This window comes from Megascapheus bottae, chromosome 8, assembly GCF_031878675.1.
Source record: "Megascapheus bottae isolate mThoBot1 chromosome 8, mThoBot2.hap1, whole genome shotgun sequence".
Classification (NCBI taxonomy): Eukaryota; Metazoa; Chordata; class Mammalia; order Rodentia; family Geomyidae; genus Megascapheus; species Megascapheus bottae.
Genome location: NC_143516.1, coordinates 58,575,609 through 58,599,497, shown reverse-complemented (window position 1 = coordinate 58,599,497; position 23,889 = coordinate 58,575,609). Strand labels below are relative to the sequence as shown.

At 44.6% G+C, this 23,889-nt stretch overlaps 1 protein-coding gene across 1 annotated transcript in view; it reads left to right on the top strand.

Annotated features, from left to right (window-relative positions):
* Col19a1 (collagen type XIX alpha 1 chain) overlaps positions 1-23,889 on the top strand; it is a 159,492-nt gene that overhangs the window by 20,990 nt on the left and 114,613 nt on the right. Inside the window, exons 4-9 of the mRNA XM_090337719.1 lie at positions 1,748-1,871; positions 4,286-4,561; positions 6,050-6,127; positions 11,276-11,338; positions 14,642-14,695; positions 16,066-16,110. Coding sequence (XP_090193845.1) covers positions 1,748-1,871; positions 4,286-4,561; positions 6,050-6,127; positions 11,276-11,338; positions 14,642-14,695; positions 16,066-16,110 — 640 coding nt within the window. The remainder of the gene's footprint in view (positions 1-1,747; positions 1,872-4,285; positions 4,562-6,049; positions 6,128-11,275; positions 11,339-14,641; positions 14,696-16,065; positions 16,111-23,889) is intronic.

The window sequence follows — 23,889 nt, the reverse complement described above, 5'->3', positions numbered from 1 at the left end:
TCTTGCAAATAATATGATTTCATTCTTCCCCTGGCTACATAAAAATCTATCTATCTATCTATCTATCTATCTATCTATCTATCTATCTCATCTATCTACCTATCATCTATCTATGTAGAGACAGAACTGTTTCTGTCTAGATACCTCCATCTCTTTACCCCCATCTCCATCTCTGTCTCTGTCACTGTGTCCCCACACTATAGTGAGTGTGTATTTGGCCTCCTGATTCCACAGCCAGCAGGGCCTGGGCTCCCTACTGTCCCTGTGCACTGAGAAGTGTAGCATATTGTGTATTATGAGTCCAGAATACAGCAAAGTTCAAAGTAGTATTGCTGTGATCTAAGTTCAAAGTAGTGGTGTTTCTTCTAAGCTACTATAATTTATACCATGTGACACCAAACTACCATGAAGTCAGATCAGAAGTGGGGTGTGCCGTTTTCCTCTACAGACACATGCACACATATGCACACATGTGTGTATAAGCATACAACTCGTGTGTGTGTGTGTGTGTGTGTGTGTGTGTGTGTGTTTGTCCTGTCTAAGTAAGTAAAAAACTGGCACCTCAGGCCCACCCTGCCTTCCTGCATCTCCTGAGTGTGACTGTAGCTGGCACAGAGAGCAGAGCAAAGTCCCTTGGGCTTGTGGCTGCTGGTTCCAATGGCTCACAGTATCTGCAGAGTTTAGAGCAACATTCAAGCTTAGAAGTTACCATCTCAGTGCATACTGGGTTTGGTGTATATATGACATCTTCTAGCTCATTGTTATCCAAAGAAAAGCAGGAGTTTTACTTTATCAAAGTATTTAATGAAAATAAATTTGAAAGTCAGCTTAAAGATATGTCAATGAAGGTTAGATTTAATGTATGAATGTCATGGACTCTTTTCTTGAGTTTCTTTATGTTTATACAGAGATCAGTACTGAAAAATGAGACTGTGGGCCGGGTATTTGGATTGCCTTTTGCATTATATCTATTAACCAGAAATATCCTTTTTTTTTTTTAAAGAATCTGTAGGAGTGACAGATCGAGCTAAAATCTCTTTATTAATCTTGGTGTCATCATGAATTAGTACTAAGAAATCTTGTTTGCAAGAGTTTCATATGATAAACTTTGAAATATTTACATTATTTTTAAATCAGCAGTGTGTTTCAACATTCAAATCCAGAGGGACTCTTTCTGTCCAGGTGATCTCTACTGTGTGTGAGGCAGAGTGAAGGCTGAGCTTTCTCCTGCTGGAATGTCCCCTGAAGGAATAAACATAACCATGTAGACTGTAGTCTCACCATTTAGTAGTCCTGGGGCTTGAACTTAGGTTCTGGGCCCTGTCACTTAGCTGTTTTGCTCAAAGCGAGTGCCCTACAATTTGAGCTACTGCTCCACTTCTGGCTTTTTGGTGATTGATTAGAGTTTCAGGAATTCTCCTGTCTAGGCTGGCTCTGAACCACGATCTTCAGATCACAGCCTCCTGAGTCACTAGGATTACTGGTGTGAGCCACCAGCACCTGGTTTCTGCCCCTTATTTTTATGTGTGTCAAACTTCAACTCCACACCAGATGATTACACAAAGGGAGAGGGAGAGAATAAACCTTGCCTAAGATACAGACACAGCTGCTTCCATATATCTGTTGGCTGCACTATACAGTCATAGAGAACTACTATGGCCGAGGCACTGTCTTGCATGTTGCATCACAGCTTGATTCTCTCCTGGTCATGCTTGGGCCTTCACAGTAACTCCTGGTTTCTCCCCAGGGAGATATTCCCCCACGGCCTCCCCAAGGAATTCACGGTGGCAGCCGTGTTTCGAGTGCGGAGGAGTGCCAGGAAGGAGCGGTGGTTCCTCTGGAAGAGTTTGACCCAGCAGCACGCACCGCAGGTAAGAGCCCGAGGGCTGCTCGCATGCCTCTGTGTCCAGTCTGGGAGCTCTAGGGCAGATGTTGTATGTCCGAGAGGACTCAGAAGGACATGGCTGTCTAAACATGGGGTGGGAAGCTGGTGGATGGGACAGGTGAGATGCCTCCTCGCTCTTCTGAACACTGAGCTTCCCTTCCCTTCTAAGCACTGCCATTTCTCACTAACAGTGCCAGTCATATTACTTTGTGAGTGACTGTCAGTCCTTGATAAATTAGATACTCTTAATGCTTAATTAAACATTTATTTCACTACCTACACATGCTATTTCTTAGGTCATGACAAGAATAAGAAACACAGAAACCAGAATCCCTGCCTTCAGGGAGCAAAGAGTGTAAGGGGCAGGTGTCTAGGAGAGGTGGGATATGAGGGACGGGGCTGGCAGGGGTGGGGTGTAAGAGGCAGGCCTGACAGGGGTGGAGTGTGAGGGGCAGGGCTGGCAGGGGTGGGGTGTGAGGGGCAGGCCTGACAGGGGTGGAGTGTGAGGGGTAGGGCAGACAGGGTGGGGTCTCTAAGGAGGGATCAGAAGAGAGCTCACAAGCAGGGTTAGTCTCTGGAAGCTTGTGGGAGGGGGGAGGCCCGGAGGGAGGAGGCCCAGTTGCATCTTGCAAGTGTATCACTCCTGTGCAGTCACAGAGACTCTCTTAATGCTGCAGGGTTGTTTTTCTGTTTGTTCATTTTGTTGTTTGTTTTTTTGGCTTTTAATACAGGTACAGTTTTATAAAGGGAAGGTTTAACTGAGGCTCTGTTCACTTACATTAAATGTATTCTTTTTTTTATTAAAGAATTTATTAACATTTTTTGTGCCAGTCCTGGGCTTGAGCTCAGGGCCTAAGCACTGTCCTTGGACATTCTCAAGGCTAGAGCTCTACCACTTGAGCCTCAGCACCACTTCTGGCTTTTTTCTATGTATGTGGTACCGAGGAATCGAACCCAGGTCTTCGTGCAGGCTAGGCAAAGCACTCTACCACTAGGCCAAACTCCCGGCCCATTAACATTGATTTTTTACATCGTATTTCAAATGTCATGTTTAATAAACAAGTATTTAAGAAAAGGAATCTGTGTATACAATCACTGGCACTTAGGTTTTATAGCATAATTAAAATGAAGCTGAGGGTTTGTATGTCATAGATACATATTAATCTATGTAATAAAACATTATGTCTATAGAGTATACAGCCTATCATATATTTTATGTCTATGTAGTTATGTTTATATCTCCAAGACCATGTCCATAACCTTGGGTACCCAAATATTGAGTCAGTGCTCTTGTACTGTTTGGATTTAATATCCACATATTAAGGATACCATGTGCCTTTTGTTCCTTTGGTCTGGACTTATCTCACTCAACATGATTCACTCTAATGTCATCCACTTCCCAGAGAATGCCAGTATTTTGTCTTGTCTTTTGTCTATGTAGAATTCCATTGTATATATATATATATATATATATATATATATATATATACCACATTTTTTGTATCCATTCATCTGCAGTAGGGCATCTGGGTTGTTTCCGTCGCTTAGCTATTGTGAATAGTGCAGAGATGAACATAGCTGAGCAGGTGTCCTTATCATATCCTGGGTTATGATGCTCAGGGTAGATGCCCAGGAGTGATATGGTGGAATTGTAGGGAAGGTCTATTTTCAGTTCTTTAAGACACCTCCAAACTGCTTTCTATAGTGGCTGAATTTGTTTAAAATGTATTCTTTTTACCAGGCAAATTATCAAAAGATCAAAGAAGATGATGTCAGTTTCCAGGCAAAATAAAATTGTATCTTTAATCTATTTATTTATTTTTGTACCACATTTTCAGCCCTGCATCTTTATTCTTAAGTCAGTAGACTTGACTCCTTACATAAAAGAATAATTTATGTATAAGTGAATGTGTGTGCATGTACATTATATCACTTAAGCAGTATAGCCTGAAGTAGTGGATTTTATTTTATTTTATTTATTTTTTTTGCCAGTCTTGGGCTTGGGCTCATGGCCTGAGCACCGTCCTTGGGCTTTCTCAAGGCTAGAGCTCTACCACTTGAGCCTCAGCACCACTTTCGGCTTTTTTTCTATGTATGTGGTACGGAGGAATCGAACCCAGGTATTCGTGCATGCTAGGCAAGCACTCTACCACTAGGCCAAACTCCCAGCTCTGGATTTTATTTTTATTTAAATTTGCATTTTTATTTCACAAAGGAATAGGCTGACCTTCACCTAACTACCACACTTCTGAGCCATTTATGGGTTTGTTACCAAACTCAATGAATGCCCTAAAACATTCCTCAGTGATTCAGTTCATGCATCTGAGCTTTTATTTGGGTGTGTCAATAATTTTGAAACTTGACTCTTAAAACATGGACAGATAATCTTCCCTTTTACAGATTTCTATTGCGGTTGATGGAGGGAAGAAGGTTCTAGAGTTTATGCTCCGGGCCCCTGAAGGAGACATGTTGATCTACGTGTTTAAGAACCGGGAGCTTCGCCCTCTGTTTGATGGCCGCTGGCACAGGCTGGGCATCGATGTGCAGCTCCGTGCATTGTCTGTCCACCTGGACTGCAGCCTGATTGCAAGCCGGCAAACCCGAGTCCAGGCCACAGTGGATGCACAGGGAAGGACAGCCATTGCCTCCCGTGCATCGGACGGCAGACCCGTGGACGTAAGTGGTGGTGGAGCTGTAAGCTAGGGCCCGGCGTCTCGTCCCATGGTGGCTCATCACTGCCCTTGCCGCCCAGCACGCCTGCCCACGGGGGAGGAACTGTTTTCTGGCATGGTGGAACCCAGGCTGGAATCTGGGCTCCAAGTTCCCTTAGCTTTTGTGCTCAAGGCTGGTGCTTCACTTCTGGCTTTTTGCTGGTCGATTGGAGATAAATGTCTGGGATTTTCTGGGCTGGCTTTTGAACTACAGTCCTCCGATCTCAGCCTCCTAAGTAGCTGGGAGGACAGGTGTTAAGCCTCCGGTGCAGCCCAGATAACCATTTCCAACCACATGACAACCTGTTGTCTTCTATTTTATTTATTTCTCTTCTCTAGGGACAAAGCAGAACTCAATGTGATCATTGTTTTCCATAAAAATAAGATTATTAAATGTAACATAGTAAAAATTACAAATATAACTCAAAAAATAAGTGTCTAAAATGCCGTATGTTTCAAATACACAGGACTAGACAAAGATGAAATTAAAGGGTTCCAGATTATCTGCTGTTTTCATTTAAGAACAATCAGCTATTTATATTCAAAGTAGCAATTGTGTTGTGTGGCAGGCCATTTTCCATGCCTGACAGTAGTTTTTGGGGTCCTGTTGAACAGAAACAGTCACTAAGTGTCAGTAGTCATTTGAATGAGAAAAAATGGCTTGAAAGAACTCAGATGAGACTTTTTCTAGAAAACAAATGAGATTATCTAAGTTAAAAAGCCTGATGTTGCCAGGTGCCAGTGGCTCACGCCTGTAATCCTAGCTACTCGGGAGGCTGAAATCTGAGGATCTCAATTCAAAGCCAGCCTGGGCACAAAAGTCAGTGAGACTCTTACCTCCAATTAGTATCAGAAAGCTGGAAGTGGCGCTGTGGCTCAAGTGGTAGAGTGCTAGCTTTGAGCTGAAGAGTTCAAGGACAAGGCCCAGACCCAGAGTTCAAGCCCCCACTACAGAGAGAGAGAAAAGGAGAGAGGGAGAGAGGGAGAGAGAGAGAGAGAGAGAGAGAGAGAGAGAGAGAGAGAGAGAGAGAGAGAGAGAGAGAGAGAGAGAGAGAGAGAGAGAGAGACAGACAGAGAGACAGACAGACAGAGAGACAGAGAGAGACGGGGGGGGGGGGGAGGGAGGGAGGAAGGGAGGGGGAGAGGATGTTTTCCTTAAGCAACAGCTCCACTTCTGGCTTTGTGCTGGTTAATTGGACATGAGAGGCTCATCAGCTTTTCTCCCCAAGCTGGCTTGAAACCCTGGTCCTCAGGTCTCAGCCTCCTGCACAGTTAGGATGGCAGGTGTGAGCTACCTGCACCCAGCTTTCCAGTCATTACTTTCAAAGACTCTCTTCTGAAGGGGTCTTTACATATACAGTGAGATATTTTCCCTTAGAGATGAGGCTGGGCTTTCTGCCTAACTGTGACTCGTGGGGAAATTGACATGTGTATTACAATTATTTTTTAATAGATAGAACTTCACCAACTTGTAGTCCAGTGTGACACAGACTTCTCAGCTGGAGACCCGCGCTGTGAGGCTAATGCTGTGGTGAGTTCACTCTGTGGAGTGTGTGTGAGTTCACTCTGTGGAGTGTGTGTGAGTTCACTGTGGAGTGTCCATGAGTTCACTGTGGAGTGTGTGTGTTGGGGGGGTGTGCAGGGCCATAGTCTTTGGCTTGGATGGTCTGTGGACTCCTCCCGTGGCATCTGAAGAGTGAATTCTTACATGTAAGGAGGCACTCTTCCCACCTTCCCGTAGTTCTTGTGAGTTTAGTCCCAGTGAATTCCAGGGATACCATTTCTCTCTTTGGACTCGGCAATATGGAAGGGTGGTCTTAGTCTTCCTACCCCTTGTTCCCTCTGCCCCAGACACAGGCTGTCTGTTTAGGCCAGGCCATATCCTCATGCACTTCCCTTCCCAGGCCTGTCACACATGGCTGGGGCTCTTCAGATAGAAACAGATGAACAATATGTCTGTGTGCGCATATGCTTGTGTGTATCCTACCATAATATGCACATGTATGTAATTCCTGTGACTGTCGAATGGGGTTTCCTAGGCAGGCCTACGTAATTGAATCTGGCTGGTCCAGCCCTGCATTGTACACACCAGCCAGCTAGAGATCCAGAAGCTGGAAAGCTTGAGATTGGCTTGAGACCAGCTGGAGGCTGGAGGCCCCTGCATTGAAGTCTCAGTGGAAAGGCTGAGGAAGCTGGGGTCTGACGCCAGGGACTGTGGCAGGCCAGGGGCCGAGTGACACCAGGGCCATGGCAGAGGTGGTGGCAGCACACATCCCCGGTGGGGTGGCAGCAACCAGTTGTCTGTCTTCCCATCAGTTTTATTCCATCTGGGACTGGGCTGGCTGGACAGAGCTGCCACGGTCAGAGCCCACCTTTCCCCTGGCTGTCCCTGTGTTGTGTTCCATCTGGGACTTGCTGGCTGGACAGGGATTCCACGGTCAGAGCCCACCTTTCCCCCTGGCTATCCCTGTGTCAGTCACTTCCAGAACCTGCAGGCATAGTGTCGCTCAGCCTATTCAAGGTTCATGGCTTCATGGCACTCCCATCCAGCTGGTTTTCCTTTGTGACAGGTTCTTCTTTTGTATTTTTATCTTTTTTCTTTTCCTCTTATTGCCGAAGTCCACTCTACATTATGCCTAGACTTGTGTGTCATCTACCACTGTCCTTTCCAGCTTCCACCATTTTCTTTGGCAGCATCACCAGGGCAGGTCTCTGCACCAGAGCTCTGGGCCTCCATCTACCATCTTCCAGCAAATATTATTCAAAAGCACTGCCATCGTAGAGCTCATGCCAGTGGGCAGAGCCAGGAAGCACGGACACATGGAATTTCTCCTTCATGCCTTTGGTCAGCTCTGAAGGCAACAAAACATAAGGCTAGCTCCTGAGCCTCCTTTGAAATATTCTCAACTCAGCTATACAACTTGTACTTTCTTGTGTCTATATTTTGTTCCAAGCAAAGTAATGATTCTGTACTTTCTATAGCTCTCACAGTGTGCTCTGATATTACTATTTATAATTACATATTTTAAGTGCAATTTAGAGGAGGTAAGGGAGGCTTTATATTTATCCTCCTTTTGTTTTGTTTTGGTTTGTTTTTTTTTTTCATTTCTAGTGCTTCATTTTTAGCAAGTAGCCAGAACACTGTTTCTTGTTCTGTTGGTTCATCAACAATTGAAGGCAGGGTGTTTGGAAGGGAGTAAGTCTTAGAAATCTACCAAGAAGAACTGAGGAAAGCTATGAAGGAGTGAGAGGATGAGTTCTTATTTGGACCTTAGATTTCCTAGAAATTTTGCACCTGCCAGGAAATTACATGCAAAATGTAATCAACAACTTATAATTCAAAAAATGGAAAACTTCTGTCCTGTACTTTGGGTTGAAGAACAGCATAGACCAGCTGACACAAAGTGGGGCCAAGTGTTTCAGATACGATAACTTTTGTTTAAGTGACTTAGCTGAATGGGGCACTGCCTTCCCCGTTTATGCCTCCCATTCCAAGCAAAATGAAAGTCAGCCAAATGCCTTTCCAAAAATACCCAAAAAGATGACTCAGGATGCCAATCTACAGACTTGAAATACCAAGACTTCCTGGAGCCATACATTTCAGTGTTGGGGGTATTATCATTCCAAAACTTTCTCTTAATTTACTATGCTTGTGTGATACAAGGGCTCATAATATTTTTCTTTGATTGGAAGATGATAAGATGGTTGATATATTTAAGCAGTATAATTTTTGACTGACTACACCCTGGATCGTTACATAATAGACGTTTCCAGCCTGATTTATGCCGAGCTATTTATGGTATTGGGTGACAGATAGGAGGAAGCAGTTCAGTAATTAAAAGCTGTCGCATGACCTTACACGTTGTACATAACATTTAAAAAATAATATTTGTGGAGGATGATTACAATTAAAATAGATAGTTTGTAATGATGAAAACTGAGCAAGGAAACATGCTGACTGGCTTTAGAAAAGCATGGAATGGGAAGGAGGGAGATGGTGAGACTGAGCTAGCATCTTGATGCCTGGAATGTCACACCCCCTCCCTTACCACAAAGGCAAGCTAGGTGAGACTGGAAGAAGACTTGGGAGTTAGTTGTAGAGCAGGATGTAAATTAGGACATTATCCCAGTGGTGGGACAAAGTAACCAAAGGCTATATTTTTCCTGCTGACAGTTTCATTCTGTGGGGGTAGGAAGTACACACAGGCTGCGCTTCACAAACAGAAGTGTAAGCAGGAGAAAGACGGGTCAGAACCCATCATACCTCTGACACCAACCACGTGACGGTTTTGCTGTTTTGCTAAATGTTGAGAAAAATTTACTGTGTGATTAAAATTCTAACTTTATCCTGGAGTTTCAAGTCACATGCACTGTGGTGTTCACATTTAGAACAGAAAGCAAATTAGGACTTTATCTTCAGGGTAGAATAAAGGTGGATTTATTTGAGATAACCTGTGTGTGTGTGTGTGTGTGTGTGTGTGTGTGTGTGTGTGTGCAGTGGAACTTGAACTCAGGGCCCCCTGAGTTTCACTCAAGACTAGAGCTCTGCCACTTGAGCCACGGCTCCACCTCCAGCTTTTTGCTGGTTAACTGGAGATGAGAGTGTCAGGCACTTCTCTGCCTGGGCTGGCTTTGAACCTGGCTCCTCAGATCTCAGCTCCCCAAGGATCACAGGGATGACCCACCAGTGCTCCATTTTTTATCATGTCTTTAGATGTAATTCTTCAGGTATATTAAATATCGTTTCAGTCTCTTAAGCAGTCAGGGGCTCTTTTTTGAAATTTTTTTTAATTGTCAAGGTTACAGTTACATTCGTCAGGTAGTGGGTGCATTACTTCTTGAACACTGATACCCCTTCTCATGTTTTGTCTTTGTATTCATAGTAGGTTTCAAACTCAGGGCCTGAGCTCGTTCCCTTAGCTTTTCCCCTTCAGGCTTGAGCTGTATACCACTTGAGCCACAGGTCCATTTTCTGTCTTTTGGCTTCTAATTGGTGATAAGAATCTCATCTCACAATTCTCCTGCCTTGGCTGGTTTTGAACCATGACCCTCAGATCTCAGGCTCCTGAGTGACTAGGATGACAGGTTGGGTTGCATATGACAAAGATGTGGGCATTCTCACACACCAATGGTGGCTTCTCCAGCCAGAGGAGGCCTGGCAGGCTGTATCCATCATGGGTGGGGTGGGACCCAGTGCCGGAAATGGACCCCATTCCTCCAATTCCTTCCTTCCAGCTTTAGTGCTCAGAGCAGGCAGGCTTGGGAAACCCTGTTGCATCATCAGTAATGGCTCATGCCAGCAAAACTCCTCCAAATCTCCTGCCAACTCAGGAGCAGAAAGACCTGTGCCACTGTTTGCCAGCTCTCAGACCAGGCATGTGGCTCTCACACCAGGTGTGGGGCTCTCAGATCAAGTGTGTGATCTCTTAGGCCAGGCATGGGACTCTCAGGCCCAGCATGAGGGTCTCAGATCAGGTGTGTGGCTCTCAGATCAGGTTTGTGGCTCTCAGGCCACAAACTGGCTTTGCTTCACACTGAGGATGGCTCAGGCCGAGGTTTTCTTGACCTCACCTTGGCTCCCTTGTCCTTGGGTTTGAGGGATCAGGTCTTCCATCTCCTGTCTCCACTGGTCATGGAAAGGCAGATGAAGATGAGGTTTTTGGGCTTTTATTGGGGTGTGTGTGTGTGTGCGCGCCCCTACTGGGGCTGAATTCATGTGTTTTTGTTCAAGGCTGGTGCTTTATCACCTGAGCCAAAGCTTTACTGGGATATTGTCAGTCTCTCAGACCTAGGTATGTGAGAACCATCCAACACATAGAGAACACTGTGCAGTATTTCTCTCTCGCATGATGAGTCTGTGTCCAGGATCCCCAGCTTCTCTGCTGGATATCTCTTCCAATGATGTGTGTGTGTGTGTGTGTGTGTGTGTGTGTGTGTGTGTGTGTGCATGTGCGCGCGTACAGGTGTGTTTGTATGTGTGAATGTGCATACGTATTATGCATGTATGTGTACAAGACTATCTGTGTATGTTGTGTATGTACGGGTATGAACATATGTGTATATGCATATATGTAAGTGTATATGTGTGTTAATGCGGATGTGTAGATGTGCAATGTATTATTCATGTATGTGTATATGTGTACATATATCTATGTGCATGCATTGGATATAGGTGTGTATACGTGTATGCACGAATGGGTGTATGTATTATGCCTGTGTCATATGCATATGTGTATGTGCACACATGTATGTAGATGTTGGGGTATTATGAACATATGCATCGGTGTACATGTTTTATGCCTGTGTGTGTATGTGTGTATATATATCTGTGCGTGTGTGGATGCATATGTGTTTGAGTGTATGTTGGTTCTGATCCCCTTACTGGCAATCATGTAGCTCCTCTCATGAACAGCACCAGAAAACACGCTTACTTGTAAGTTCCAGCACAGGTGAGGGAGGGAACCAAAGCCAAGGGGCAGCTGGGTCCCTCAAGGAAGCGGCCTGAGGAGAATGGCTGTGGCTCCGGATGGGCCTGTGGAGAGGGAAGGGAAGCCCAGAGGATGGTGTGTGTGGCTGGGATGGTGGGGCACTAGCTTCATGTGGGGCTGCAGATCTGGCCCCGACGCCTTGGAGCAAGGAGACATGACATCTGCTAACGCTGATGCTCATCTCTGCTCAGGGAGAAGCAGGACTGCCAGCAACTCCGAGTTCTCCCAGGCAGAAAGGAGAGAAAGGAGAGCCGGTAAGTGGAGCCATGTCCTGTGGGGACCACGGGGACATGTGACTGCAGGTCCTGGGCCTCGTTTTCCTGCCTGCATTGTGTACGAGTGCCTGTCTACAAGATGATAGTAAGATGCCCGTTCCCATTGCTGACAGACAAGAGCCAATCTCCTCATCTCTTCTGAACTCATACTAGAAGGCTTACTTCACATGGAAAAGATCTAGAACTTTCAGCATGCACACTGCCTGCTTTCTAAGCCACCATCTCCTTGTCCCCATCCTGAAGGAGGCCTCCTAGGGTGAGGGTGGTCTCAGGGCATCCAGCGCTCAGGGCACAGAGGTCCTGGTGCTCTAATCTGCTGCGTGACCACCAGGATTGAACAGCAGCGTCTTGGGTCCAAGGAATTTTGAATCTTGAACTCTGAATTTGCGCTCAGTGTCTACCCCCTCCACAGGATGCTAGCCTTTGAAAATTTCTGCCAGTATTAACTCAGATGAGTGAACTGACCCAGGGGTTGAGATCCGAGGATCGCAGTTCAAAACCACCCTTGGTAGGAAAGTCCAAGAGACTTCAACTAACAGCAAAAAATTGCAAGCGGAGCATCACCTTTGAACAAAAAAAGGTCAGGGACAATGCCCAGGCCTTAAATTCAAGCCTCAGGACTGGCAGAAAAACAATTACCATCCCATTGCCATTTTTATTTTAGCATTTATATTGCTGCTTGATGCATTATTATTATATATTCCCATCACTGATATGATTTGGATAAATTCCACACAGAGAACAACATATAATAGGAACTAAAAAATATTGCGAGAATAAAAGAATGAATGCTATACCTAAAGGAAAGTCTAAGTCATTAAGTCAGCTGTTTCTAGAAACTGTAATTTTATTTCCTCATTGCCTGGGAGACTTTTCACAGGACAGAATCATTGTACAAGGAGCACAGAAAGCTCACAGGTGGCTCTAACCTCTTCTATATGGATTGAATAATGAAGAACCAGAAATGGACAGAAGCAGTTCCAGCTGGGTGCTGCTGGCTCCTGTCTGTAATGGCAGCCACACAGGAGACAGAGGCCTGAGGATATAGGTTTGATCCTGTATCTTCTCTCTCTGCTCTCTCTCTCTCTCTCTGATTAACCAGCAAAAAGCTGGACATAGAAGCGTGGTTCCAGTGGTGGAGTGACAGCCTTGAATGGAATAGTCACATGAGAGTATGAGAGAAAAATATCCTCAGGTGTTCATTTATTCTTTATTATTTATATACAATGTGATATTTTCTTAGTATGATTTTTCTGGTTTTGTTCTTTTTTTTTTTGCTTTTTTCATTAAACTGATGACTGCTTGCCATAGAGTCATACCACTACGTGCATTTAAACACACAAATGTGATAAGCAGTCTCTATCAGGACTCCTAATCAAACTCCTACTGCTCTGCCCTCTGCCCAAAACTAAACTATGGCATTACTTGAAATAATAATGAATACCTTTCTTTCATCCAGACTCAATTGTTATTGTTTCCTGAATTTTGAATTCCTTTACTGGCAAATACAGTTTGCATCTTAACTACTTAGTAACCACATTCTATTGTGTTTCTTAAAACCTCATCCACTCCAGAGTTGAACTTCTCTGAGTTTAAGTATCAGCTTTTTAATGCCCGTACATGTAAGGGAGACTATTAGCATCTCCAGTTAATTTCCCCAAGTGCACTGGCTTCATGAAGTAATTGCTTGCAGCAAAGTAGTTATATACTTTGAGAGAAACAAAAACACACTAAAATTTGTTAACTTGTGGGCAAATAAGTATTGGCTTCTTTTCTTTCCACTGCCCGTTGCCATTAGGGGTCTCTAGTACAGCGAATGTGCTAACCCAGAAGCTCTGAGTGATCTTCTCTTATTTTCTTTCCCACCTTACAGCAGTTGTGAGCCACTTTTGAGCCATACCACACTCATAACAAATTAAAGTACAGCCCCAGTAAAGAAGAAGCACCCGCTAAACTCACAGATCTGGGTTGGGAATGCACTTCTGGCATCTTTGCATGGTGAATGCAAGAATGGAAAAGTCTCATCACTCTTTCTCCTTCTGTACTAAATTTGCATGATTGGTTGGCAGGTCTTTCTCTATCTATTTAATCCAATCTGATAGAATCTCATCTAATCTACAGGGATTTGAGGGTGAAAGGTGCTCCGTATCTTAAATCTGAAATGAGCAAACAATGCTATCTTAAGGATAGATTCATAGGCTCCAATAATTTTATTACTTGATCTCTGCCTGGCATAGTGACAGAGAACTTCATTCCAGATGTTTGTCCTGTTTCCACTCATCTCTCTGCTATCCAGAGTGACCTAGAGTCCCATGGCTTCCCTGGGGAGACTTCCCCCCTGTCTTGGCAGTGCGATGGGAGAGGAGGGAAGGGGTGGGCAGATGGGAGAGGAGGTCAGAGCAGATCACCACAGGATTTTCCCAGAGCACAGGCAGAGCAGTCAGGCTAGCCAAAGGCTGCTGATAACATTGGTGCTTTCCAGCTGAAAGTATGCAATGGATGGGACTTGAGAGAGGAACTGAAAGGGCAGTCAAATCATTTCTAGTGCTAATTGAAGTAATAATAGAATCATCCCTCACTGATAACCAAAAAGAAACCACCAAGCTGAAGGATAGGAGTGCATGTGTACATAATACCTTGCTTTTAAGTTCTGATTATTTCATTCATCTTGACATTCATAAATGGTGTTTTCACATTTTATTGTCAAAAGTCTAACGAATGGTGCGCAATCTGAGAAAAATAAAAACTTGAAGTATAGATTTTCATAAGGAAAGGCAATTCAGGTATGAAATGACATTTCCTCCTAATACTATGGCTTGAACTCAGGGCCTGAGTGCTGCCTGGTGCATTATTTTGCTCAAGGCTGGTTGACTAGTACTTGAGCCACAGTTTAGTATCCATTAGAACTAAGAGTTTCAAGGACCTTCTTGCCTGGGCTGGTTGCAAACCTCGATCCTCAGATCTCAGCTTCCTGAGTAGCTAGGATTACAGGTGTGAGCCTCTGGCGCCCAGTGAGAGATCTCAAAAATTTTAATGAGGCAAGGACTGGTGCTCACACCTATAATCGTAGTTACTCAGGAGGATGAAATCTAGAGGATTCCAGTTCAAAGCCAGTCTAAGCAGAAACGTCAATGAGACGTCTCCAAAATAACCAGCCAACAGGCAGGCGGCTCAAGTACTGGAGTGCTGGCTGAGTAAGCAAGCTGGCAACTGCAAGCCCCAAGCTCTAACCCCTTACAGCACAGTAAGAAAAATCCCTAATAGACAATGTATATATTTCAGGGTACGGCCGGTGCTAAAGGAGAGCTCGGGGCTCCTGGAGCTCCTGGGGAAAAGGTAGGTTGGTTTGGAATTTGATTGTGTGCTGTGGCTGTTTTATATAAAATTGTATCAGACAGAATGAGGGGAATGAACGGAATGAGTTTATAGTGCAGAGGTTGGTAGGCTGTGGTCCTGCATGGGCATGCAGAGGCACCACTGTGTGATCGTGTAAATCACAATGTCATGTATCTCTGCATTTCTCTATGTGTTCTGAGACGGTGCCTCATAGCAGGGCACTGTGTGACTCTGTACATCACAATGTCACACATCTCCATGTGTTCTGAGACTGAGACACACAGCAGGACTGTGTAACTATGGCAGTAACAATAGGTCCAGCTAGCATTTAAAAATTAAATTTTTTGAATAACTGAATAATTCAGTATACTTTCTTTTTCTCTTTCTTTCCCCTCCCCTCCCCTTCACTCCACTTCCCTTCCCTTTCCTTCCTTCCTTCCTTCCTTCCTTCCTTCCTTCCTTCCTTCCTGCCTTCCTTCCTTTTTGAATCCAAAGCCTTGTACTCTCACTCAACTTTGGCCTTCTATTACTTGAGCCACATGCCTACTTCTTATTTTTGTTGATTAACTGAAGATAGGATTTTAATTTTTTTTTAATTTTTAATTTAAATTTTTTTCATTCATGGAATTTCTTAAATTTGTTTGCCTGTGCTGGCTTTGACCTTGATCCTCAGATTTCATTTTCCTGAGTTGCTAGGATGACCAGGGTAACCCACCAATGCCTGGCTCAGTATAATCTTTATTTAACTAATTTGGAAAAAGATTGCCAACCCTTGGGGAAGGCATGGTGGTGGTGGTGGTCAGTGCCAGGCCTCGGGGAAGGCATGGTGGTGATGGTGGTGGTAGAGGGCAGTGCCAGGCCTCGGGGAAGGCATGGTGGTGGTGGGCAGCGCTAGGCCTTGGAGAGTGCATGGCCAAGTTAGGAATATGTGGTAGCAATAAGGAAATGGTGGATGCAAAGCCATAGCAGCCTCACTTTCCAGCTCAGGAAATCCTACATGCTGGGTGCCCAGCCAGGTCTGGAACAGCTCCAAGCCTCAATGTCTTTATTTTTAGAGGGACAGTGATGGAGGGAGGAGACCTGCTTCATGTACCCCATGCACACCTGAGACACAAGGCCGGGGCATGTACGGAGGGGTCTGGGAGAGAGGGGAGAGCAGGCAGCATGGCATTGACCCAGAAGCTCATAGACTCACATGTGGAATTCAAACCCCTTTATGCAACTATTTAAGGATAATTTATTTTGGAGACGTGAGCCCCAGAATAGATTGTGTTTAGTTCCCTTTTCCAGTGATGCTAGATCATACAAATATTGTGTCTATTTATTTTCTGTTGTAGCTAATAAAATAGATGTTATGTATTTCTTTTTAGGGTGAAAATGGTTTACAAGGTGTCCCTGGCTTACCTGGCCAAAAGGTAAAGTGCGTTTAAACACTTTGCATGAACCAAGAATGTTAATGTCTTGACAATCTCATTTGCACACATAATGAAGTAGAGACTCAGAGACTATTTTGGCAAAACTGAATTCCATACAAGGCTTGGAGAAAGCTGTGACCCAGTTTTGCTTTGTTTTGTATTTCCTCTAAGAAAGCTTTGTCATGGGCTGGGACTGTCGTATAAAACACGATGGGCCTCTGTTCCTAGTGGCAGCTTCCTGTGCTTGGCCCAAAAAAGGCAATGAGGCTGCCCTGGAAGCTTCTGGATTCCTCTACATGGTTCTAGACAAAAACCTGCAGAGCCCGCAAGCTCTATCTGTAGAGGAGATGGCAGCCAGGGATGAGCAGATTTATGTGCTAGGAAACTGCTTTGGACATTCCAGCTGCCTCTGGCGGTGGCTGGATCAGGCTGGCACTAGGACTGATATGCTGGAGGCTTGAGCAGCTTCAGCATCAGCTTGAATGAACAGATGGAGTTAAGGCCTCTAATTTTAGAGGAAAAAAAATGGTAGAATGGTAGATGCATGGTCTCATGCATTCAGTGACAAAAATCCTCCCTACAAACTTCTTTCTTTTGTTGGTAATATTTTTGACAATAAATAAAGCAAAACTGTATTATTTAATCATATGAATGTATATATACTGTACATATGTATTTTATTCTGTGTATATATAAAACTATATTTACAGTGAATATGTGTACATGCATTAAAATATGACATTTTCATTAATTTGAATTTTAATTATACCAAGGGTCACCTTGGTGAAGTATTACAGGAAAATCTGGAGACTAAAAAATGTCTCTCATCTGGGTACCAGTGCTCAGGCCAATAATCCTAGATACTCAGGAGGCAAGATCTGTGGATTGAGGTTCAAAACCACCTTGGACAAAAAAAGTCCATAAGACTCTTCCAAGGAATCAGCAAAAAGCCAAATGTGGAGCTGTGGCTGAAATGGTAGAGTGTGGAAAAGCTAAGGGACAGTGCCCAGGCCCTGAGTTCAAGTCTCAAGACCAGCACAAAAAAGGAAAGAAAAGGTGGGGGAAGGAAGGGAGGATAGGAGGAAGGAAAGGATGGAGGGAGGGAGAGAGGAAGGAAGGAAATAAGTCTTATTCCTTTGAATTCAGGAAATGTTTGCTGTTACCTTTTATGCAAAGGCTCTCCTCAGGTACTGGCTGACTCTTATCACTTGCTCTCTGCCCCTACCACTCCCTCTCTGCCCCCACCACTCCCTCTTTGTCCCCACCACTCTCTCTTGGGTGCTGACCTCCCAGGATTAGCCTTGATTCAGACCAGTGGAGCAGGGATTCACATTCAGCTAGGTGGCCAGGTTAGTGCCAAGGCCCCCTTTTTCCCAGTGCAGTTCCTCTGCAGGGACAGCCAGGAGCCCCTGGAGGTGGGGGAAACCAGAGGAAAAGTATATCTCCCTCCTAGGGCACTGGTGAAGGTAGATCATGTTTGTTAGACTTTATTAGACTTTGCCAGAAAACTATATGGACATCCAGGCATAAAGAACAAAGGAAAGTTAATTGCCAGCAAAGGGACGGAAAGACCCCCTCTCACAAGAGACAAGTGCTGGCTATTGTCTGAGGTAACCTAGGAGGCTAGGAGGCAGAGACTCAGATGTGGACCTGTGGACCAGGGCCTTCATAGACTTTATGGATTCTGCCCACGTGGCAGATAAAGGGCCCCCAGCTGCCCCCGACCTGAAGGTCACCTGTGAGTGTCTTGTTGCCTTACATGGTTGCAGCTGCCCAAAAGGCTACCAGCTCCAGGTGGAGCCTGAGGAGGCTTGTGATTTTCTGCCTATAAAATAGGGGCCTAGTGTTGCCTGGGAGAAGAGCATGTTAAGCTAGGGAGAGGAGGCTGTTGGGCTAACAGTATTCTTGGAAATATCTAATATCTTCAAAGACCATATTAGCCTATTTTGATATCCTATCCTATCCTAGAAGTCAACAACTTTATAGAAAAACTAAAAAGATTTGCTTTAATCACAGAGAATTTATTGGTGATTGTCAGAAGTCCTTCAACATTTACTCGGTGGTAGTTTGGCACCGTCACAGTCATCCCCTTGCTGTATGAAAGATGCAGATGTTTATTAAACAGGATCTCATTATGATGCCACCATACCTCTGGGGCTGAGTCTTCAAATGCACACAATTGGCTGATTGGTCGAGTTTTTCCCTAAAGGAATAAACAAGCACTTGCTGTGCTAGGAAAGAGTTTAATAAAAGGAGGATTTAGAAGGTATGACCAGAGAATGTAAGAAATGCAGAAGCATCTGTGGGGTTCTGAGTCTAGTGGACTGGTGTTTACAGATGGAACAAGAGAAACCACACCCAGGAAGCTGAGGAATAATAAACCCCTCCCTCTCTTCTTCCCCTCCTGCCCCCCCAGTCCTGAACCCCAAGCCACTCCCCCTCTCCTTCTCCCTTTCCCCCCAGCCCTGAGCCTCACTGCCTGAAACAAACCCAGAGCCAGACAGGGCCACACAGAAGCTTCCAGGCCAGAGCAGGAGGACAGTGGGGACCAAGGGCGTAATCCAGCTCCTGACCAGTGTGTCACCTTGGGTCACCTTTTGGTACAATGGAATCCTGGGTTAATTTTATATCTTAAGGTGGTACTTTATTGTAATAAATAACCTCAAATCATTTGCTAGCTCTTGAAAAACATCATTGCTTCACCAACGTACAGCTTATTGAAAGTGCCAAGAATAGAAGTGCCTAGACATTCAGAACTGCCCTTTATACCCCATGTAAGTCTGTCTGCATCTCAACTCCATCACTGTGTTTTAAAATAAGTCAGACGCAATTCCATTCCCTTGTGTCATAATTCTTATGTATGTCAACCGTCAGGCAATCAGCAGGAAGGAAGGCTGGGAATATAACAAGATCATCTCAGATTAGACAGGATTGCTTGCTTAGCTTTCTTGGCAGTCATTAGTTATTCACCTCTTCGTTAAGTATTTCTAGAGACAATGAACATCTACTGCAATAATATGATGAAATACACTGTTGTGAGCTACATGGTAATTATTTTTCTCACTGAACTGTGAGAAAGAAAAAAAAGAGCCCAGTAATAGCTATGCCATGGAAAAATTCCATGGAATTAGAATTATTTTAAAAGTAGATCTCTTTTCTTAGAAGTCCTCAACAGTTCTGCTTTGGAGTAATAGTTGTTGTAAGAGCATATTTTAAAAATGAATATTTATGCATGTAATAATAATGAGATTATATCTTTTGGCTAAGTGGAACCACATAAGGCATGTACACTTCTGTCTGTTATTCAGCCTCTGACCTCTGACGCACTTGAAGTTTAAGAATTTATTTCTTCAGAGTTAAACTGGCCCTGCTGAACTTCACAGAGAAAGAGAGGGAGGGGAGAGAGGGAGGAGGGGAGGAGGCTAAGGGAGGGGATGAGGGGAGAAGAGGAGATGAGGGGAGGGGAGGGAGAGGGACAGAGAGAAAGGGAGAAGGGGAGGGGGAGAGAGAGAGGTAGAGAAGGGGAGGAGGGGAGGGCGAGATACAGAGAGCCCAGGAGATACATTTGCAAGCCCAGTGATATCATGTGTTCCTGACTCATGGCCACGTGGTGTGGCTCCACCCACGAGTGACATTTACACCCGACACACACGTGGCCACACATTTGTGTGGGATCTCAGCTGTGGATTTTTCCACATGGAGAACTAAAGTGATCTTGACTATGAAGGTCTTTTTAGGGCTTAGTGAGCTTAGAAATCTGTCCAGTGAGCTTTGCCCAGTGCTGTGGGGCCTGAGGGCCTCAGGGGCAGCCGAGGGCAGCGCAGGACATGCATCCTTTCATGGGAGCGGTTGTGGCTGGTGGGTGGCAGCTGCACCCAGGAGGTCCAGGCCAGGTGACCAGTGTTCCCTCACCTCCACCTTCATCTTCACCGCTTTTGCTCCCACTCAAGGTTAGACCAACAGCCATGACCACAAAACCACGCAAGCATTCAGTGACCCCTTAACTGGTCTCTTAAACTACTACTAAAATATTAATCAAGTGAGAAACCAGCACCAGCCCTGCTTTTAATTAATTAATTAATTTATTTATTTATTAATTAATTTTATTTTATTTTTTTGCCAGTCCTGGGCTTGAGCTCAAGGCCTGAGCACTGTCTTTGGACTTTCTCAAGGCTAGAGCTCTACCACTTGAGCCTTAGCACCACTTCCGGCTTTTTTCTATATGTGGTACTGAGGAATCGAACCCGGGTCTTCATGCATGCTAAGCAAGCACTTTAACCACTAGGCCAAACTCCCGGCCCCCTTGCTTTTAATTTATTTAAAAACACATTATTTAATTTGGTTTAAAATGTGATATTCAAATGAGTAGGAATTTACAGCTAGATTATAACCTAAAGTGTGTGTCTGCATTACTAAGCCATGTACACACACTTTCCTATTTTTTTTCTCAGAAATCATCATCAGGTGACATTCAAATGACACAATTCACATGTTCATGTGCCATACGCATACAAGATCTACTTAGGTTTAGTGATGTTATTGACATGGAGGGTGTTGGCATTAAGTTTGTGGGCAGTCTTTGCCTCTGGAGGCTGCTCTAGAAGACAGAGCAGCAGGAATGGAGATGCCTCTGGGAGCCGTACTCAGGGCGTCCTGTGTCCTGTGCACATGTCCTGTGGTGGACAGATGCCAAGCATCCTGAGTCCCGTGCATGTGTCCTGTGATGGACAGATGCCAGGCCAATATGCACCATGGGTAACTTCCTTGGTAGCATTTTGTTCATTTATTTCAAATAAATTCAAATTTTATGTTTAGCTCATGACCAAAGTGATATGACCTCATCTTTCCACCAGTACTAAAACACTCTGCTACTTCCCAGTAGGGCACTTAAGTTCTGGCTCCCAGAATGGGATATCATGAGACTATATCCCATCCCTAAATATCATGAGGTTATACCCATCACTAGATGTCACAAGATAACACCCCATCAGTAGATGTCACAAGGTTACAGCCATCACTAGTAATGATTCACCCTGGGGAGGAGGAATTCTGGGTTCAAATCCATCAGGACCTATTGTGTAGGGAAATTCTCTCCTACTAATCAGCTTCTCATGTGATTGGTGTTCTGGTGATGACACCTAGAACTGGAGATGGGAAAGCTAGACTGTGGTCTTGCCACGTCAGACTAAGTGAAAAGAGGAGGTTGAGCGAGCAGTTTTTCAGGGTGTTCTAGACCATCACTTACTCCATTCCCTGGGTGGTTCTAGAGCATCATTTACACCTTTCCCTGGGTGGCTTTCCTTCTCTAGATCCTGTAAGAGTCGGTTAGTATGTCTCCATGCCAGCGGGGGGAGGGAGGGGGTCGTTGCCACACTCAAACCACAAAATCCGGATCCATTGGAGCCTCAGTTCTAATCCACGCAGCGTACGTGGGTTTAGCTGTCTTACAGAACTGCAGTGACCCACACCATCCGTGGACTCACATATTCTGTGTTCTAAGCCAGCCCCACTGAGAAGGTATAAATCCAGGCACATTCCTGGCCTTCTTTATCCTGGTCTTCTCTTATATAAGATCAACTCCTACTTGTCAAACTATGAAAAACAATATAAAGTATGAATATGCTGAGAAATTAGATTTGATGTCATGATTGTATTTCAACTAGAAGAAAACACATGGGCTATTCTGGATGCAACAAAGTATCTTAAAACAAATAATCTTAAAGCAGCACTGGCTCACTGTCACTCTCTCTCTGGCTTGAAGATTTATGTTGGCTTGGCTCAGTGCTGCTTTGATCGGGGCTTGCTCACTCAGCTGTCTCCTCTTGCAGGCAGATTGGTTGAGATGGCTTCTACCTGGCAGGGGGTGCCTTGTGTCACCCTCCCTCCCCAGGGGCAGGGAGCTCCAGGTGATCTCTCCCAAGAGTTCTCCAGACCTCTCCTCTGGGTGAAAGCTCAATGCAGATAGTGCACAGGGTGCAGAAGGCCTCTGTGGCCTGGCTCAGAACAAGCAGACCATTGCTTTCTCCATCCTAACCCAGCCTACATTCAAGGGCTGGGCCAAGAGACCTCCACTTCTGACAAGAGACTCCTCATTCAGCCTCATGGAGGAGACAGAGCAGACTAGAAATGAGAAGACTTTTGTAACAAATGAGCCAAGAACTGGTGGCCCACACCTGAAACCCTAGCTACTCAGAAGGCTGAGATCTAAGGATCATAATTTGAAGCCAGCCTGGGCAGAAAAGTCCATGATAGTCTCATCTCTAATTAACCCAGAGAAAAGCTGTATGCAGAGGCATGTCTAAGGTACAGTGCTATTCTGGGAAGGTTGGGTTGACATACCAACTCTTCCTCATTCTCTTGCCACCTGAGTATAATTGTGTAACTCGTAGTTATGTTCACTTAGTGAGATTAGGAGAGCATGTCAAAAATATTTGCGAATTTGAGTGATAGAATGGCTTTTTATATGAAAGGCAAATACCATAAAAGAACAAAAGTTGTTCCTGTAATAATAATTGAGAATTTCAACCTGTCCAACAAACAGAAGCAAGGCGATGTAATTTTCTCGTGTTTCTTCATTTTGGCCAAAATAAAATGGAGATGACAGTGAGTGGGAAACGCAGGCCAGAGCTGCCATGCATTTTGAGGACTTCACCATTAAAGCTTGCGTGGCGTGAAGCCTAGGTCTCAAAACCCCCACAAGCCTGTAACTGCTGTTGCGCCACGCCTGCATGGTCCCCTTGGACCCTGTAGCAGTGGCCGTGCGTCCTCCCTCCATCTACCATTAGTGTTGCCAGGACCTGCTTTTATGTCCCACCAACAGGAGGAAAACCTCAGCAACTTTTAGAAGGACTTCCATGCTTGATTTGACAGCCAAGTTTAAGCAGAACTGGAAAGAACAGATGGAGTGCGTGTGATCATCACTATGATTTCAAATATCAGGGCGATTGATCCAGGGCCACTGAAAATTGGCATGGAGTCACCATTGGCCCGTGGTGTCAGGCAATAGAAAAAAGCAAGAGTAATGCCAACCCAGAAATGTAGTGTCACCCGCTCCAGGTCCTGTGGTTTGCTTGGTTCTTTGCAGTGCTAGTTAACAACTAATTATTGTGAAACATGTTTAACCATCCGTGATTGCTGTCCTTCCTAGTAATTATAGAAAATGTCATATATTGACAAAAGACACAAATAGGAGAATAATGATCAAGAACTACAATGTCAGGAATATTAGCCAAAGTATTTTTTTTGGTGGTCGAATTATATTTCCTATATAACATCTCATTCTTCAGTTCCCTTGGAAATTTAAGCTTTTTCCTGTGTAGCCTTGGTCACTTTGGCTAAGGAATTTTGGTGTAACAAGAGGGGTAGAAGCTGCAGAGAGTAGGCGCTGGGCCCTGCTGTTTATGCCTGTAATTCTAGCTATTCAGGAAGCTGAGATCTGAGGCTTCATGTTGGAAACTAGCCTGGGCAGGAATGTCTTGTCTCCATTTAACCAGCCAAAAGCTGGAAGTGGAGCTGTGACTCAAGTGATAGAGCGCCAGCCTTGAGCATCAAAGCTAAGGGACAGCGCCCAGGCCCTGAGTTCAAGCCCCAGAACTGGCAACATATTAAGCATTACAACAAAAAGTACATTTAAAAAGACTGAACTGTGCAGCGTTGATGCTTGAGGCACATTTTCTGTGATGTTATTTGAAACATTTGCCCTAACTTGGCCTATGCAACTTGGGGCTTCGGCTGAGTTTGCCAAGGCCATGTGTGGTTTCCTGTGCACAGATGAATATG